Below are 19,093 nucleotides of genomic sequence, written 5' to 3'. Positions count from 1 at the left end.
AGAGGAGGAGGGTCAGGAGGAGGCAGAGGAGGAAGGTCAGGAGGAGGTAGAGGAGGAGGGTCAGGAGGAGGCAGAGGAGGAGGGTCAGGAGGAGGAGCAGAAGCCATTGTAGAACAAGAGGCTTGAAAAGTACACTAGCCAGAAACAGTGTCTGAACCACTGTAGGGACCTGCTTTCTGAACGCTGTCTGGGAGGAACATTTTAGAGCCAGTCAATCAGGACCATTTGTGCACGGCCTGGTACCAGATAATGCTAAAGCGAATAACAACAACAACAACAATAATAATAATAAACAACAATAATAACATTATTATCGTTTGGTGCAGTGAGAGCCATGCAGTCAAATTTTAAAAGGCTCCTCCTTTGGTCTGGCGCTTCAGGTGGTTGTCTGTGCTCTGGGGACCCTGGGCATGTAGCGTGCTCAGTCTCTGCTTGCTCAGGGCCATGGCCTCCTCCTCTGGTTGACAGCCCTGATTGTCTCCAGACACTGCTCCGCATAGCGGCAAAGCCTGTGCTGTTAACTGATGTTCACTGTAGCTATCCACCGGCAGCTGTCCACTACCGCTTTACTTTGTAACTTTGTAATTAAAGTTTTTCTGTGGACATCCCTGCTAAAGGTGTGCTACTCTGGCAGAGTCGCTGCTTGTAACTGAGGAGCTCCTTCCTGCAGACTCTGGGTTTCTTGTTTACATTTACTTTTTTGTTGTTGTTTTTGTTTTGTTATTTTGAGGCAAAGTCTCATGTAGCTGAGGTTGGCCTAGAACTCGCTATGTAGATGAGGCTGGCCTTGAACTCTTGATCCTATACTCCAGTCTCCAGAGTGCTGGGACTACAGATATGAGCTTCCATGCCTGGTTAGTCTAAGGCAATGATTCTAGAACCTTTAAATACAGCTCCTCATTTTGTGGTGACCCCCATCATACAGTTAATAAATATCTGATATGTAGGATATCTGATGTGCAACTCCGGTGAAAGGGCAGTTTGGTGCATACAGAAGTCACGACCCACAGGTTGATCACACGGTGTAAGCCTTTATCCTCTGGGCTATACCACATCCCCAGCCTGTGTGAAGTGCTTACAGCTGGGTCCAGCAGGAGGCAGCACTGGGCATCCATGGGGTTGCTGGTGGGACTTCCAAGGGGGGAAGATTGCTGGGTAGCTTCCCCTCCCTCTCACTGTGGAGTCAGAGATGAGGTGAAGCCTGCCCTTTGATGAATCTGTGTGGCGGTGCCCTGCCGACCTTCAAGGTCTTTCCCTCGCTCTGGCAGGCTTCTGTCAACCATCACAGAGCCCATGTCAGCTGCACCTGCACCCTGTGACCCACCCTTGGTGGAGGAGACCTCATCTTCCCCACCGGTCAGTGAGGAGAGCGAAGTGGACAGGACTGACCACGGCGGCATCAAGAAGGTGTGCTTCAAGGTGTCGGAGGACGAGCAGGAAGACTCGGGCCATGACACCATGAGCTACCGCGACTCCTACAGGTGTGTGCGGCCCACAGGAGGTCACCAGACAATTGGGACATTTCCCAAGATGAAGGGCATCAGTCTCTGGGGCTAACGATGTGTGTTTGGCGGGGCGGAGACGCAGGGCCAGGGGCTTCTGATCCTCTCGGAGGACGTTCCAGAGAACATGCCTGCTCGGCCCCCTTGCCTTGAGCTGAGGCCTCCGGGCCTGGCCGATGGACACTGTTCATTCTCTGTTACTCAGTATGTTCACAGGCTGGACGAGAGTCTGGGTTCTGTGGTGTGTGGGGCTTCTGTAGATCCAAGGAGTCAGACATTTTCTTGCTTTCCTTCCTCCGAGGATGGGAGTGATATTTCTACAATTGTTAAATTTATTTTGAAAATACCAGCAGGGTGTTAATTAGTAACCAGGCAAAACCATGACTTTCTATGCTGTGACAGGTCACCCTCATTACCACAGAGAAGTGGGGGTCCCCAGTGGAAAATCACAGTGTCTGACTCAGAGTCTGTCTCAGTGCGTAGTGTGGGCAAAGTCTGAAGTCACAGGATTGTGGGGGTGGGGTGTTGCCTGCCTATCTGGCTTCAGCAACATCCCTGTGTTCCCCAGATCTGCCTCATCCCTGTGGCCACCTTCCATAGTGTCTCTGCGGCAGGATTGTCTGTCTGTGTCTCACTCTGGGTCCGTGGAGCGTTGTCTCAGATCCACTCCCCACCCCCTCTGATTTCGTTCTTACGTCTTTGGCTCTCTTGATTTTCCCTTGTTCAGAAAGCTTGTTGGCAAGGCGGCTTCCTGTACCTCATCTGATGAGTTCTTTTGGCCAAGTGCGATGTGGGCAGGTGTGTCTGAGCTCGTGAGAGCTGTGAAGTACCCAGAAACCTGGGTGACAGACATTAAGACAAAGTCCCGACTGTGCTTCTGAGCTGGGGCCTGAGCGAGTTTCCCTGATCAGACACCAAGCCGGGCTGGCCTTGCCCTGCCTCTGGCTGGGTGTCTGTCTGCCCAGGGCTAGGAGTTTTGTCTACACCTCAGATGGTGGATTCCAGGTCTGGGATGAGGGTGACTCAGGGTGTCTCTTGTCCCGTTGCAGTGAGTGTAACAGCAATCGGGACTCTGTCCTATCCTACACCAGCGTGAGAAGCAACAGCTCATACCTGGGTAGTGATGAGATGGGCTCAGGTGAGCGTGACCTCAGTGGAGAGGTTGCTGGGGAATGCGGGAGGGATGGAGAGGTTGCTGGGGAATGCGGGAGGGATGGAGAGGTTGCTGGGGAATGCGGGAGGGATGGAGNTGGAGAGGTTGCTGGGGAATGCGGGAGGGATGGAGAGGTTGCTGGGGAATGCGGGAGGGATGGAGAGGTTGCTGGGGAATGCGGGAGGGATGGAGAGGTTGCAATGGGAAGACTGTGGCTGTTCTGCTGGGTGGGTTTGTTTGTTTGTTTGTCTGTTTGAGACAGAGTTTCTCTGTGTAGCAAGAGCCCTGGCTGTCACTTTGTAGACCAGGCTGTCCTCAAACTCACAGAGATCCACCTGCCTCTGCCTCCTGAGTGCTGGGATTAAGGGCATGCGCCATCACGTTGGTGTGTGTTCTGCTGTATCTTATCATACTCCTCAGTATCACAGAATGGGACAAGTTTCTCAGAAAATATTTACTATATACCTAAGACCAGCCATTATCAGTGTCAGAAACACACACACACACACACACACACACACACACACACACACACACACACACATACATCAGACTATAATAATAATAATAATAATAACAATAATAATAATAATATGCACCATGGGTATACCTCGATGATGGAATGCTTGTTCAGCATGTGCAGGGCGCTGGGTCTGCCCCCAACCCTGCCCCCACCACCACCACCAAGAATTGGAAATTTTCATTTTGTGACCACATAGTACATTATTGAAAATTCCCTCAAGGGTTTGAGGCATCTTGTCCCCTGTGAGTTCCCAGCCTCCCAGGTCTCAAGCTGTTTGTCTGCTCTCGTTCTTCCGTGTGTCCATCTAGTAGCATCTATGCATAAAAAAGAAACCTTAATTCTACATCCATTTACTGGAAGGGACTGGAGGTCAGGGCAGGCTTTACAGACTTATTCAGCCCGTGAGCTACATGATGGATGGGAAGGCTGTCCCGGTAGCGTTCCCTCCACTGGTAAGGCAGGCTTGCTGACTCTTGCCCGCAATCCTGGCACTTGGGAGGAAGAGGTAGAAGCGTTGCTGGAAATTTGAGGCTAGCCTGGGCTACTTACTGAGTTATAGAGGCCAGCCTGGGTGTACAGAGTGAGATCATCTGAAAGTCAAGAGAGAGGCCAGTGCGGTGTCTCAGTGCGAGAAGGTATGCGCTGTCCAGTCCGGTGACCCGAGTTTGATTTCTTGGACGTACATGGTGGAAAGAGAAAACTGGCTCCCACAAGTTGTCCTCTGACCTCCACCACAGCCACCCCCAGCAAAAGAAATAGATGCCATTAAATACTTTTTGAAAGTCTAGGAAGACTAGCTGGGCAGTGCATTAGTCCCTCTCCCTGGCTGTCACCTGCTGCTGTCCTGAGGCTTTGATGCCCATAACAAAATCGAGGCTCACAGAGGTAAAGGGCTCTCTCTCCAGGGCCTTGGTTGGGGCCTGAGTTTGTCAGATCCACATCCCCTGTGGGTCTGAGTCTCTGTAGCCATGCAATTGCTCAGGAAGGTGTGGGGTGGGACAGCTGTGGCTGACGGCTGTGGTTCCTTCTTGGTGCTAGGGGATGAGCTGCCCTGTGACATGCGCATCCCATCCGACAAGCAGGACAAACTTCATGGCTGCCTGGAACATCTCTTTAACCAGGTAGGACCTTTGCCCCACTGTGCCCTGGATCACTCTGATCACGCTGGAGTCGGGGGTACAGTGTGGGTGGCAGGCCCTTCCTGCGCTCACGGGAACCTCTTGTCCCTAGGTGGATTCCATCCATGCCCTGCTCAAGGGTCCTGTGATGAGCAGGGCATTTGAGGAGACCAGGCATTTCCCCATGGAGCACAGCTGGCAAGGTGAGGGGACTCCGAAGGACATGGCCACATGCGGGTCTCCTCTGCAGGACAGCCATGGAAGGGTCGTGGTTCTGACAGTTCCATCCTGTGAGCCAGAGCTGGGACACTCTTGGGTTTGTTCAGACTGAGCCTGGAATATTATTTTTCTTTTTTTTTCCCTGGGCCTGTGGCACCAGTGAGGCAGGAGGACAGCCTGGAGCATGATCTTAGTCCTTGCGTGTCCTCCCTGAGCCTGACGCAGAGTCTGTGCACATCACAGCATGAATCATTTTCATTTATGGTCAGTTTTATGGCCGATGTAACTTAAAAACTAAACTCTCCCTATTAGAAACTTAGTTTCATGAGTACCTCATTAAACTCCATGGAGTTGAGAAACCAGCACAACATGACACTCATTAATGATAAATCAAAGTCGCAGATATGACAGAGACAACACCAAAAGTGTCTTCGGCACATATTGGTCCCAGTGCCTGCTCAGAGTGTCCTTGAGAGGGATTCCCAAGGGAAGGGCATGGTAAGGCCTCCCTGGTATCAGACTGAGCGGGGAGGGGAAGATGAGCTCATTGGTTCTCCCACTCACACACTCATGCCATGTAGCCGTCTCCCTCCCAACCCAGTCACTCGGCATCCACTCATCCACCCTCTGTCCGTCTGTCTACACATCTCCCTACTCACTCTCTACCCCTCCACCATCCATCATGCACTGTCTGTCCGTCTACATACCCAGCATGTACTTACGTCCTATCCATCTGCCCTGCATCTGTCTATTCATAGACATCTGTCTGTACATTCACCAACCCTCCCTCCATCCATGCATCCTTCATCATCCACCCTCTGTCCTGTCTGCACATCTATCTATCCATCTATGTGTATACATGCACCTACCATCCATCTGTCCGTCCATCCGTCCATCTATCCATCCATCTGTCTATTCATCCATCTGTTCATCTATCTGTTCATCCATCTGTTCATCCATCTGTTCATCCGTCCATCCATACATCTGTCTATCTGTCTGTCCATCTGTCCATCTGTCCATCCATCCATCCATCCATCCATCCATCCATCCATCTACCCATCATCCTCTACCCTCCCTCCACCTTTCCCTCCCTCCATCCGTCATTATCCGCCTACCCACCTACCTTCCATCCATCCCTACACATTACCTACCCTCTGACCATCCATCTGTCCATCACCTATCCTCCATCCACCTCTCCTTCCCTCCTTCCATCCCTCCCTCCCTACATTCGTCTCTGCCCTTCATCCACCTACCCACATTCTCCTACCTATTCATTCTCCACCTACACATCTGCCGTCCATCTCCATCCACCTACCCACTCACGCCCACATCCACCATCTCTAACCACAAACCCACATCTGTTTATCCACCCTCTCATCCATCTGTCCATTTCTGCACCAAGGCACCTGGAGTAAACTGATTCCAGCTTACTCCAGGCCTGCTCAGGACACTGTGACCTTGAGATAAGTCCGTGCTCTCTAGACCTCTGGGATCACCCACTGTGTACAGGAGATTGGATTCCAATAGGCAACCATCCTCCCATAGGATGAGATATAGCAGAGAATCAGGAACTCTTGGACTGTCTCAGGGGTGCCACCCAGTGTCAGAAGTAACATGGAGGGCACAGCCACAGGGGTCTCAGAAACCCAAACAGGGAAAAGGACAGGGTCAGGTGCCAGTCTGACCTTTGACTGATCGTGCCCAGAGCAGATTCAATGACCGACCTTAGATAAATCCCATCTCTTTCCTGCTCCAAGCCTGGGCCGCTGCTTCTGTGTAGGGAAAGGCCACTGGGCTGCCATTCATCTGCCGGCTCAGTTGGTGATGGCTATGAGAAGGTAATACCTGAGGAGCCTGTGGCTTCAGCTTCCAGCTCTAGGAGAGCCAGCCGTGATTGATTTGTAATGTCTGCCTGGGCTGGTTGTAGCTGTGGGGAGAACGGGGAGACAGTGTGAAGCCAATTAAGGGTGTCTGTTGTGGATGCCGTGCTGTGCCATCCTGTGCCATGATGTGCCTCCCTTAGTTTAGCCTGGCCCAACCTGCAATACCCGTGAGCCCCCCTCAGTTTCCTTGACGTAGGGTAGTGAGCTTTGTGATCTGGTGATGGTGCCGCCGTTCTTCAGAGCTATCTGCGGCCCTCTCCTGACCTCACACCCTTTTGCTACTTTGCTGCCCCAGAGTTCAAACAGAAAGAGGAATGCACGGTCCGAGGGCGGAACTTGATCCAGATCAGCATCCAGGAGGACCCTTGGAACCTGCCCAGCTCCATCAGGACCCTGGTGGACAACATCCAGCGATACGTGGAAGGTCCGTGGGTAGAGCGGGTATCACACATGTTGGTGGCCTTTGGTTCTGAGTATAGACTGTGGTGTAGCCTGGAACAGGCCTAGCTGTGTGACCCTGTCTTCATGTCTAGGGAGGGACAGAGCAGCAGAGCCATTTTCTAGTGAATGTCCTGGCCTGCTGAGGCCCCAGGCTATCTGTGTGGCTGGAGGAGCCCTAGAAATGGGGCCGTTCCCATTGAGGCTTCTCATAGTCAGGAGGCTGGATTCTGACTTTGTTCCTTTTCTGCTTCTAAAACTGGATCCCATCCACTTGTCATTGATTGTCACAGATTGGAGCCACTTGTCTGAGTTGTCAGTGATATGGGAAAGTCCTGATTCCTTAGTGGCCAGCTGCCCTGTGGCCACACTTGTGTGAGGACATTAGGTACCTATACTCATGTCCACCCAACATTTGTCATTTACCTATTTGAGCCTTTGGGCACCCGAGTCACGCTCCTGGGGCCAGGGGCTTGAACGGGAGGGAGGACTTACAGAGGCGTGACTGTCCCAAGCCAAGCCACCTGGTTCCTAAACAGAAGTAGGTGGGACCTGACTGCCACCAAGGAATCCCTTCTTATCTGCTTCCAGCTGCATAACGGGACTTCTCATACCCGCCAGTGGTTAAATGGCACAGAAATTTATGAATATTTATTACAGCTTAGGCGTATAGCAGGGCAGACTCGCAGCTACCTCATCTCAATTATCCTGACTAGTGTAGCTCTATGTCGGGCTGCGGGGCTAGCTCTTCACCTCTCTCTTGGCCCTGGCACCTCTGTTCCTCTCCATGTCCGGAGGGTGAATCTCTCAGGTCTATTTCCCCAGAGACCTTCCCTCTTGCTGAAGTTCTGCCTTCCCTTTCCTGCCCAGCTATTGGCTGTCCGTTTTTTATTAAGCCAATCAGCAAGCAAGGAAGGTGAATGTTTACAAAATAGGAACCCAAAGCTCTCTGCAGGTACAGAATTAACCGTTGAATCTACAGAGACACATCTTCACACAATGTGCAAGAGGTTACCCCCAGCTCAGCTCTCTGATGAGGATACAGGGATACTGGTGGTAGGGGCTCCATCTCTGACGTTCAGGGGCTCTGGAACTTACCCAGCATGCATTGAGCACAGCGCAAGCATCTGTGAGGGGCTTGCTCTGCCTCTGTCAGCTGTACTCACCCTCCTCCTCTCCTTCCTCCTTTCAGATGGAAAGAACCAGCTGCTGCTGGCTCTGCTGAAGTGCACAGGTAGGAATGGGGCTTTGAAGGGGCCCCTGGGATTCACAGTGGGTGCTGTGGCCACAGTCTGGGGTGATGGCCCTCTGCTGGCCAACAGCACCTGCACCAGGGAGGCAGCCTTTTCTCCCAGTCTCACCGAGAACTGCTCACCTTTTCCTCCGTGGCCAGGCAGGGGACTAGTCTCAGGTTCTGGTGAACATGAGCCCTGTTTAGTGCCACCTGTAAGGCCCGGTGGGTGTTGGCAGGGAGACTGGTGGAAGACGGAGGGTGAGGAACATGGGCTCTGAGTCAGTAGAGCAAAGCCGGGAAATAATAGAGGACAGAACTACAGGATGTCTTCGTGTGTGTGTGTGTGTGTGTGTGTGTGTGTGTGTGTGTGCGCGCGCATGCATGTGCACAGGTACACGTGCGTATACATATGTGCGTGTGTGGATGTGCTTACTCTTTATACAGATTACCAACTGCTTGGCTTTGGCCAGTCGGGGCAGGACTTGGGGGGGTGAGGCAGGGGGAGAGCATTCTTGGGACCCATCTTGAATGTGCCGCTTAGTACTGCTAGAGTTCCTGTGGCCAAGGCTGAGAGGTCCCGTGGCTCACTGTAAGACAGATGGGGCAGGGTTTGGGACGTGTGTCAGCCTTGGGAAGAGCCACACGTTCGATTCTTCTGGAAGCAGGCACTTGGCCAGCGGGGGAATGAGACTTGGGGGTACATCTGTCTTCTTTTGAGGAATTTATTTTTTCGAAACTGGCTTTTGGCAACCAATTCGCCCCTTCAGAGTTCTCCACAGGCTCCCGTGGGCGTGGCGGGTCCTGGGTTCGGGTGTTGAGGGTAGAGATGCCACCCAGTCCGCACAGCACCATTTACCCAGAGCCCCCTCCCCGCAGACACAGAGCTGCAGCTGCGCAGGGATGCTGTCTTCTGTCAGGCGCTGGTGGCCGCCGTGTGCACCTTCTCAGAGCAGCTGCTGGCCGCCCTCGACTACCGCTACAACAACAACGGCGAGTATGAGGAGAGCAGCAGAGATGCCAGCCGCAAGTGGCTGGAGCAGGTGGCGGCTACGGGCGTCCTGCTGCACTGGCAGTCTCTGCTGGCACCAGCCTCCGTGGTAAGTGGCTGAGGTCTTTGGCAGCACAGGAGAGACATTGCTGTGGGTACTCTCGGCTCCCGGTCACCCAGGGGTTCATGTGGCAGTGATTTGCTGAGCATTTACTGTTAGGTTTTGGAGTTTGTGGATGAAACAATAGTCCCTGTGCTCTGTGGGGAAGAGAGACAAACAGAAAAGACCCCTGGTTCTGAACCACTAGCGTGACAGCCTGGCCGGGAAGCTGAGGAGTCCAGAGAGGGGAGAGAATATTACTTGCATCTAGTGCACGTATAGCGAGCAGGGGTCTGGCTTGTTATCCAATAGCATCTCCAGTACGTGTGGTTCCAGAGACTATCTTAGGCATCCCACGGGCAGCACAGCCCCAGATCGCCCCCTGCTGGTCACTGGTGAGCACTGCTGCTGGTCTTCAAAGATCTGCCTCTGGCCCCACTCCACGTCAGCCCTCTAACCTCTCAGGATGGAACACCAGATCCATCTCATTCACTGATGTCACCAGCACCGAGCTGGCCGCTGGGTCTGCAGCTTATTTCCTAGAGAAGTAGACTGAGAGGGGGAGAAAGGCCAAAAGGCCTTGGAGCTTCTCTGAAGGGAGTGGCCAGACTTTCTGGGGAGGCGACTTTTGATTTATGATATCTGTCAGCCAATAGGGAAGTCTGAGGAAGAGCATGCAGAAGAACAGCACGTGCAGAGGCCCTGGGCTGAGGCCTGTGTGGCCAGTGGGGACAGACAGGGACAGCAAGGTTGGTGGGATGGTCTGCAGGTAGAAGGTGACCCAGAAGCTGAAGGACAGGGGGACTCCTGTGATCTGGGCTGAGTTTTATAAGGAAGTGTGTGACCTTGGACAGAAGCGGTTAGGGGACTAAATGGAGAAAGACCCCTCTGAGATGTCCTGGTGAGAACAGCTATGACTGGAGTTGGGTGATGGCTGGGAGGGGGGACGGAGACAGACTGAGTGTGTCCAGGCAGTTGTAGCTGCCGGATGGGGTAAGAGGACCAGAATCTGGACGGCCCTGAGAAAGGAGTACAGAGCAGGTCTGGGGGGCTAACGAGAGCAAGTGCGGATGCTCGTGGAGTTGGCTGCATTTTGGATGGTACTGGGTGTGGCTTTACCAGGGCCACACAGCAAGGCAGAGCAGAACTGACTTCTGACCCACATGGGGTACAGGGCAGGCGGTGGGATGAACCATGATGTCATGTGTAGAGCCACACCCAAGACACCCACAGGCCTCCCGGCCTCGTAGGCGAGACGCGTGGCATCTCCAGGGCAGGGTGGCATCTGAGTCTCCCTCACCACGACCTCTCCCCGCAGAAGGAGGAACGGACCATGCTGGAGGACATCTGGGTGACGCTGTCGGAACTGGACAATGTCACCTTCTCCTTCAAGCAGCTGGATGAGAATTCTGTGGCCAGTGAGTAAGCCCTCCCTTCCTGCCCCCGGTCGGGCTGCTCAGAGCCACGCTGGCCCTCCCCTGCCACCAGGCCTGCAGCCCAAGTGAACTCCAGTGCTTCAGGCCTCACGGCCCAACCCGAGACTCAGAAGCAGCCTTTGGGGAGCACAAGGAAAAGGGAGGGGGTGTATCAGCTACTTACAACAAATTACTTGGCCAAGTCTTCGGCTGACAGCAGCTACCTGTGTGCAGGGCTGAGTCAGGCTCAGGGGGGAGCAGTGATTGATTAGTGATGCCTACCTGGTACAGGTATGGGCTCTGAGTCATGTTTGTCAGCCATAATTCTTCCTTATGGATGCTGATAAGCTACAGAGCCTGGCTTTAAAACAACAACAACAACAAAAATAATAACAACAACAGCTTTTGCTCTGAGCTGCCAGGCAAGAGAGTCACAGGACATGGTGGGGAGGTTGAAGACACTACGGCCAGCTCTCTCGGGGCAGGGGCAGTGTTAGGACCAAGAATAAAGCAGTGGGGAGCCAGAGGCTGTGGGTGCCGGTGGAAGGGGAGGTCATCACAGGCAGGGCTGGAGGCTCTGGAGGGCAGTTCAAAGCTAAGCATGGAGGTGAGGGGTGGGGGAGGGGCTCGATGCTGCCCCTCTGGGACATTAGGGCAGGGAAGCCTCAGACGTCAAACAGAAATTCCAGCATGCCACCCAGAGGCTGGGAAGACAGGAGGAGAGTCTGAGGCTACCCCTATAGGTCAGGAGGGCTGGAAGTATAAGGTTAGCTCCCTGGAGTGCCACTCCGGCCTCCTTAGTGAGCCATCCTGCTTTGCCTCCTCAGACACCAACGTCTTCTACCACATCGAGGGCAGCAGGCAGGCACTGAAGGTAGTCTTCTACCTCGATGGCTTCCACTTCTCCAGGCTGCCCTCTCGCCTGGAGGGTGGGGCCAGCCTCAGGCTGCACACCGTGCTCTTCACAAAAGGTGAGCAGCCAGGCTGAGAGGGACCTGGCGGGGAGAGGGGCGGAGGCAAGACCACTGAGCACCCTAGGGCCCAGCACCTACCCTCCCGGTGCCTTCCCTCACAGCTCTGGAGAACGTGGAAGGGCCCCCGCCCCCGGGAAACCAGGCAGCGGAGGAGCTGCAGCAGGAGATCAACGCACAGTCCCTCGAGAAGGTGCAGCAGTACTATAGAAAGCTCAGGTAGCTGCTGTGGGCTGGGCGGTAAGGGCAGGATGAGGGCTCTGGAGTGGGGGTGGGAACCTACCGGGAGCGGACACATCGTTCAAAGCCGCGGGCAAGCCTGACACTCTCTGGAGCACATGGAGGCCGCTGCTAACCCATTGTACAGCTGACTACACTGAGGCCCACACAGCCTGTCCCAGGTCACACAGACAGATGAACTCAGTTTCTGGCCCATTCCTCCCTGTGTAAAGAAGAACTGAGCAGCGAGGGTTGCTTCTGGGATCTTTGGGCTCCTAGCCCCGGGTCCTGCTCTGAGGAGAACTTCCAGAGAGAGGTGGAGAGAGCAGCGGACAGAACATTGTCCAGAGGGGGAACAGCTGGAGCCAGGGGGAACAGCTAAGATGTGACAGTCCTACTACAGCTACCTGCAGCCATGCCTGCAGCCACACCCTGACCGTACCCGCCAACACACCCACAGTCTCGCCTTTACCAGACCCCCAGACCAGGCTCCCAAGCACAGCCTCTCTCAAGTCCCGTCTCAGGGAGAGAACAGGGGCCTGGGTTTCCACGGAGAGGGGCACTCGCTTCTCAGGTCCCCTCTGACCATTTGCGAATTGGAAAACGAAGCTTCCGTTCATTGACTAGGCACACAGTTTACAACTTAGTTGTTGTCCTTTGTCTGTCTGATTAGCTGCTAATTCCGCTTGCTCATGGAGACTTTCTGTGGGCCCTGCACTACCCTGGGACCCAGGAAACAGTCCCGTTCTTCATGAACACTTATTCTGTCAAGACTGGGCCTCCAAATCTGGCTCACCCCTTTTGTATAAATAAAGTTTTATTCACACACAGCCAAGACAGTTTTTTCCTGAATTCTTTGTGGCTTTCCCCCCGCCCCTTCTGTGTACAACAGAAGACAAGGACTCTGGTTAAAAGGGCCAGTGTTCCTGGTTGGCCCTGTATAGAAGGATTTAGAGACTGAGAAGGACCACAGCTGGTAAACCCAGAACAGTTTCTTGCCAATTGGTCAACGTTTAGAGGAGAGAAAGCAGGAACAGGGCTGGGGGAGCAGGGCACTGTTATCCAGGGCGGGAAGGCAGAGGTGGTGGTGAAGCCCAGCGAACCTTTCCTGCTTCCCTAGGGTCACTGGAAGAGCAGGTGACTCCGTGACCTGCTTCTGAGAGTCTGGGGAGGATACAGGGCAGTAACTGTAGGGGTTGGGACCTGGGGCAAGGGAGGGCCGGGCCAGAGCGTGTGTGCATGCGTGTGTGTGTGTGTGTGTGTGTGTGTGTGTGTGTGTGTGTGTGNTGTGTGTGTGTGTGTGTGTGTGTGTGTGTGTGTGTGTGTGTGTGTGTGTGCCTGTGTGTGCGTGTGCATGTGTGGATAGTAGCAGGATCCTCAGCCTTGTCTGTCTCCTTCAGGGCATTCTACCTGGAGCGGTCCAACCTGCCCACGGATGCCGGCGCCACAGCCGTGAAGATTGACCAGGTGTGCTTGCTCCTGGAAGTTTGGGCCGGGTGGGGACACTACAGGCTGAGTCCGCTCTAACCAGAATCAGGCCCAGAGGCCCTTCAACCCCCGTCAGCCTGTTTCCTCCTCCTGGGACTTCCTGGGTGACAGGCTCTTGCTGGTCTCTTTTGCTTGGGGCTTTCTGATGAACACTTTCTTGACCACATTTCTTGAGCTGAGACCCCTAAGGATCAGAGTGGTGACAGCCACACTAAGTGTGGCTTCCCATCCTTTTGCTTCAGGTTCTTGCCAGGCATTTAGAAATCAGAATTTCTCCATCAAAACCAGAGGCATTGCCATTTCTTGGCCTTTTGGCTAAGAGCACATGTCATGTCTGTTCTTACCAGCTTAGTGCCCCATTGGTCCTCTAGGAAAGCGACAAAACAGAGTCTTCCAGCTGCTTGCGAGAGATGGATGCTCTGAGATCTAGCTGGGGCTCAGTTCTTCTGTGTCATGGTGGCCCTGAGTGGTTTCTGTCCCTCTGCCTCTCACCCACAATGCATCTCTCTGGGTCTCCTGGTTTCCCAGGCTCAGGCAGGCCTTGAACTTGGAGTAGGCTGTGAGGAACTGGCCATGGGGCTCAGGGCTGTGAGCTCTGGGGAGTGTGGGTGCCATCTTTGGGGATTCTGTAGTCTGTTAGATACAGACCAGAGAGGATCATAAGGGTTCACGGTTGAGGGAGACAGGGTGAGGAAAGTCTTGTCATTTTGGTCAAGCCCTTAGACTTGCCACTTGGAGAATGGCCACTTGAACTAGTTGTGACAGTTTAGAGAGGATAAAACAGGTCACCCGCTTAGGCTTAGGTGGGGCTGTGCTTGGCAGGGGCAGAGCCAGTTTGGAAGGGTCAGAACTGTAACAGTAAATAGTAAATGCCAACGGTAAATGTAATCAGTAAACAGTAAATGCCAACTCACAGGGCCGTGGGGCTGCTCGTGGTTCTTGAGGGTGCTGGGATTAGAAAGATGTCAGAAGCTGGGCAGTGGTGGCGCACGCCTTTAATCCCAGCACTTGGGAGGCAGAGGCAGGCGGATTTCTGAGTTCAAGGCCAGCCTGGTCTACAGAGTGAGTTCCAGAACAGCCAGGGCTACACAGAGAAACCCTGTCTCGAAAAACCAAAAAAAAAGAAGGATGTCAGCAGTGGCCAGTGGAGGGCTGCAGGCCTCTCCTGGACATCTGTCACCTCCCTTGCAGCTGATACGTCCCATCAATGCCCTGGATGAGCTGTACCGCCTCATGAAGTCCTTCGTGCATCCCAAAGTGGGCACTGCTGGGAGCCTGGGCGCTGGTCTCATCCCTGTCTCCTCTGAGCTTTGCTATCGCCTGGGGGCGTGTCAGATCACCATGTGTGGCACTGGCATGCAGCGGTGAGCCTGGGCCACAGACAGATGGGACATAGCTAGTAGGGAGGGGGGAGGAGCAGAGGGGTGGGACGGGCTCTGGGAAGTCAGGCTCACGCACAGAGGTGGGACAGCTGGGTTCAAATCTGGGGGCTGCAGTGCCCATGTTCTGGGCCTTGGCTTACCTGTCCCTGAAATGACATAAGCAGGGTCAGTGAGCCTGGGAGCATCGTGCACTGTCCTGATTCTAGCTAATTCAGAAAGGACACACTCACCACGAGCAGGCTGTCTGGCCAGCGTCCACCCTGGGCAACTGCTGTCAGACAGCACGATGCTTTCTATCCTGGAGTTCTCAGCTGGCAAGAGTGTCCACTTCTGGGCATACCCAGCCATGTCTGGATACATTTGTGGTCCTCATGACTGTGGGAGGGAGGGTGGATAAATACCAGGTAGAGGCCAGAGAAACTGCTGAGTGTCTTACAGCGCACAGGTGGCACACCATGTCAGGGGAGGCCTGGCACTCTACATCTAGGGAAACTGAGGTACAGGGCTCAGGGTGACTGAATGGAGCTGTAGATTTGGTCTGTCTTGCAATCTGGTCTCAAGAACTGACGTAAGGTACACACCTCTGTGCCCCCCTCTGACCCCCTGAGAAAGCCTCCAGGGGCCATCCGTTAGTGTTTGCCACAGCCTCTGCCTGCGGCTGTGGGCTCTCGTAGAAAGCTCCAGGAAGCTCCTGGCTCAGCTGCTGCCTTGGGGGTGTGGGTAGTGTGCTCTGAGGAGACGAGGTATGATGGCCGTCAGGAGGACCGAATGGGAGGGTCCAGGAACTTCCCTGAGAGACAGTGGACACCTGGAGATAGTGGGAGGAAGGGAGGCGCGGTGAACAGGAAGCGACCCTCGTCCTACTTCTTCCTTTACCCACCTCAGGAGCACCCTGAGCGTGTCCTTGGAACAAGCAGCCATCCTGGCACGGAGTCACGGCCTGCTGCCTAAGTGTGTCATGCAGGCCACAGACATCATGCGCAAGCAGGTGAGGTCACCCGCAGTGGACAGCGTGGCCAGGGACCCTGAGCTTAGCCCTGTGGGATGTGGTTCAGCTTAGGCCTGGTCCTCCTCAGTCCCATCACCTCACTCAGTCAGTCTGGGCTGCTACCTGACCTGGCTCCCTGCTCCCCCTGCCCCTGCCCCACCCCCGCCCCCACCCCCACCCCGAGTTCCAGGCCCAGGCTTGACAGTGGTCTTTCCTCTAGGGCCCCCGAGTGGAGATTCTGGCCAAAAACCTCCGCATCAAGGACCCCTTGCCCCAAGGTGCACCACGGTAAGTGGCCACCCATCCCCTCCCAGCCCGGCGCTCTCTCCTGGAAGGCCCAGGCCTGCTTGGCATCAGACTCCTGGTCTCTACCCCAGACAGAATCAGTGTTCTGTGGGGCTGCCTCTCACCGTGGAACTCTGGGAGACACGCTGTGGTTTGGCCTGCCACCTGACTGCTGCCCAGCCCCTGAGTGGTGGTTGGGCTCCTTCCCCATTCCCATGGTGACTCTGTCAGTCCAGCCTTCTGTCATCTTCTGCTACCAGCTCCTGCAGGGGGTCATGACTCCTCAGTCCCTGCCCACTCTGCTACTGATGGCTGCCCAGGACTCTACCCTCCCACCCCACCCCGGATCCTACCTTTGGTCCGCCATGTTGTCTTGCTCTCAACTCGTCTTCATGCTTTTGTGGTGCCTGGCCTGTTCAGGGACAGTGCCATCCACCCTCTTGTAAACCCAATTGACCCCCGCTGCAGCCCTGTGAGCAAGGCTCTGCTGAGACCCTCGTTGGCTGGTGGGCTCAGAGAGGCCCAGAGATGTTCAGTATCTTGCCCAAGGTCACACAGCTAATAGCAGAGCTGGCCCCAGACAGTTTAGGCATAGACATTTAACTTGGTACCATGCCATGGTGTGGCTTTGGTCACTCCAGTTCACCACAGTGACCTCCCGACCCCTAAAATCATCTCTCTCTATGGCTGCCTCTCCTTGAAGCCTAGCACACACTCCTTCATTGATGGTATTCTGCAGTGTCTCCACTCTGCAGCCCTGACAAATCCAAGGTCACGTCAAGGCTACAAGCAGACAGGCTCACAATACCCTGTATGCACCCAAATACACACACCACTTGGAAACACTCTGCCTGCCTCCAGAGCCCTGGTTCTTGGCCTTCCTAATGCTGTGACCCTGTATCACAGTTGTGTATTGCTACTTCATAACTATAACTTTGCTACTATTATGAATTATATCCTGATATGCAGGAGAGTCGGCCTCCAAAGGGGTTATGACCCACAGTTGAGAACAATTGCACTAGAGGAACAGGGTCTGCCTTTGAGAGGGGACAAGGCGTTAAGGGCAGGCTCAGGACTTACTACCCTGTGTATTCCTCTGGCTATGAATTGCTTGTCCCAGTAGAAGGGGAACTAGCCACATGTGGCGGCCACACAGTCCCTCCTCACGTTCTCCGCCTCTGCCCGACAGCCTCTACCGCCTCTGCCAGCCTCCGGTGGATGGAGACCTCTGAACACCAACATGCTCCCTGCTTGGTCACTGCCTCAGCAGCTGTGGCGTGAGAGGACACAGAAGGTCTGCAAGGGCACCCGAGGCTTCTGCCGTAGCTGTGTCAAGACTTACCCAGCTGACCCCGCTGACCCTGCTGCCACCGTCCGGGACAAGCCTCTGCACACATCCTCTCTCTGGGCTGGCTGATTACCGCTGGGCTGGCAGGTCCTCCATACTTATGCCTAAAGCCTGAGGGCTGCTTGCCCCCCACCCCAGAGCTCAATGAATGTAGCTGGGGCCTGGATGCCTGGACTCACCCAGGTCCCCTACACAGGGACAGGTCACAGGCTCCAGCAGGTGGAGGCCTGCAGACCCTGTTCCTCAGATGGCCAAGCTGCACTTTGAACCCGGGTTCCTCCCGGGATGGCATTCCAGGAGGCCGTACCTGTTTCCTGAGCTGGCTGAAGCTTCCGGACTTGCTTCCTGCCCCTTACTAACCGGCCCAGCTGGCTCGGGACAGCCTGGCTTCTGCCAGGAGAGGACACTGGGCCATCACTCTGTGAACACTTGTGTGCCCTGCTGGCTTCCGACACCCACCACCATTGGAATTTGAGCCGTCAGCTCTGGGCGCCAGATTGGCTCTGATGTTAATTTATATGACACAACATCTCTGTGGTTTATGTTTTGTATTTTTTTTCTTACTGTCATTGTTAGTGTTATCAAGAGTTTTCCCCTCCCTGTAAGGTCTTTGTGATTATGTCTTTGACACTTTAAATTTCAGAGAAGAGTATATTGCCTAATGGGACCAACATAAAATAGCATCAACAACTTTATTCAGTTCTACTAAAAAACAAAAGGAACTAAATTATTGAAAAGGTTTAAGAGGTCATTATTTCCGTGTTAAATCTAAAGGCTGTGAGATGTGGCTCACAGGTTCCACTGCTCCTTCCCCTGCCTCAGCACCCGGGAGTCTGGCCCACGTTGGACTTGGTTGTGTCAACGACTGGACCAGAGTTTGAGAGGTGCTCTAGTTGTGGCTTAGGGCCGGACTGCGTGTTCTTTATTTTGATGTCATCATCTCAGAACAGGGTCAGGGAACCCGGGAGATAGGAACCTGTTGTCCTACCTTCTGAGTAGGCGGCTGTACGTGGGGACCCTGGGCTGTTTGTCCTCCAGCTTCTGAGCATATACAGGGAACTGCCGACATGTAGGAAGAGGGAGGGCGTGCCTTCTCAACTGTAAGGCTGTAAGTCTGGGTTCGGGGAATATGGACTCCTCGGTCCCTCGGGGCCACCTTTCTCTTGGTACCGGGTCATCTTTGTTGATGTGTTTTGTTCATCCAGAGAATCAGGGCCCCTGTTAACCCTGCTGAGGGGGACGGGGAAGGGCCCCGAAGGCCAGGGCAGCATACCTGGTTTATTTTAAATGTACAGATTCTTTTCATTAAATCCACGATAGATTTTTTATTATTATTAAAAGTCGGTATATAATACAAATAAGGTGTGGTCTGCTTGTTTAGTGGTGTCACCAGATGGGTTCCAGCTCAGACAAGTACACGAGCGTGGCTTAGGTTCCGGCTGTCGGTGTCCCTGCGCTTCCAACGCTAACCACGGTGCCTCAGTTCCCTCCTGAGGGGTGAGGGCTAGCTCCCATGTAACAACTAAGAGGTCTTATTTTGGATTCTAAGCTCTCAAATTTGTTGTTGACCGTAGAGAAATGTGTTTCTTATTTTTCTAGACATTTCTTGCCCTGTCCTGAGGTTTTCCATGTGTTCAGGAATCAGGGCAAGTCCACAGAGTACTGAAGAACTACTGTCTGCCCCAGTGTCTGAGACCATTGGATCTGAGCAAACTCGGGAGTTTAAAATCCTCCCTTACAGCCTGGAGAGATGGCTCAGCAGGAAGAGCACTGGCTGCTCTTCCAGAGGCCCCACATGGCAGCTCACAACCATAGGTAACTCCTGCTCCAGGGCATCAG

General features: G+C 54.1%; 1 protein-coding gene across 1 annotated transcript in view; it reads left to right on the top strand.

Annotated features, from left to right (window-relative positions):
- Positions 1-18,593, top strand: part of Prex1 (phosphatidylinositol-3,4,5-trisphosphate dependent Rac exchange factor 1) — a 57,597-nt gene extending 39,004 nt beyond the window's left edge. The window contains exons 21-35 of the mRNA XM_029536294.1: positions 1,269-1,481; positions 2,552-2,640; positions 4,217-4,299; positions 4,409-4,499; positions 6,694-6,822; positions 8,029-8,070; positions 8,947-9,167; positions 10,477-10,576; positions 11,401-11,544; positions 11,649-11,763; positions 13,164-13,230; positions 14,443-14,615; positions 15,519-15,621; positions 15,842-15,909; positions 17,096-18,593. Coding sequence (XP_029392154.1) covers positions 1,269-1,481; positions 2,552-2,640; positions 4,217-4,299; positions 4,409-4,499; positions 6,694-6,822; positions 8,029-8,070; positions 8,947-9,167; positions 10,477-10,576; positions 11,401-11,544; positions 11,649-11,763; positions 13,164-13,230; positions 14,443-14,615; positions 15,519-15,621; positions 15,842-15,909; positions 17,096-17,138 — 1,681 coding nt within the window. The 3' untranslated portion in view covers positions 17,139-18,593. The remainder of the gene's footprint in view (positions 1-1,268; positions 1,482-2,551; positions 2,641-4,216; positions 4,300-4,408; positions 4,500-6,693; positions 6,823-8,028; positions 8,071-8,946; positions 9,168-10,476; positions 10,577-11,400; positions 11,545-11,648; positions 11,764-13,163; positions 13,231-14,442; positions 14,616-15,518; positions 15,622-15,841; positions 15,910-17,095) is intronic.
- Positions 18,594-19,093: the final 500 nt, after the last annotated feature.

This window comes from Mus pahari, chromosome 3 (genome assembly GCF_900095145.1).
Source record: "Mus pahari chromosome 3, PAHARI_EIJ_v1.1, whole genome shotgun sequence".
NCBI lineage: Eukaryota > Metazoa > Chordata > Mammalia > Rodentia > Muridae > Mus > Mus pahari.
The sequence above is the reverse complement of the archived record's forward strand: the minus strand, read 5'-3'. Positions and strand labels throughout refer to the sequence as shown.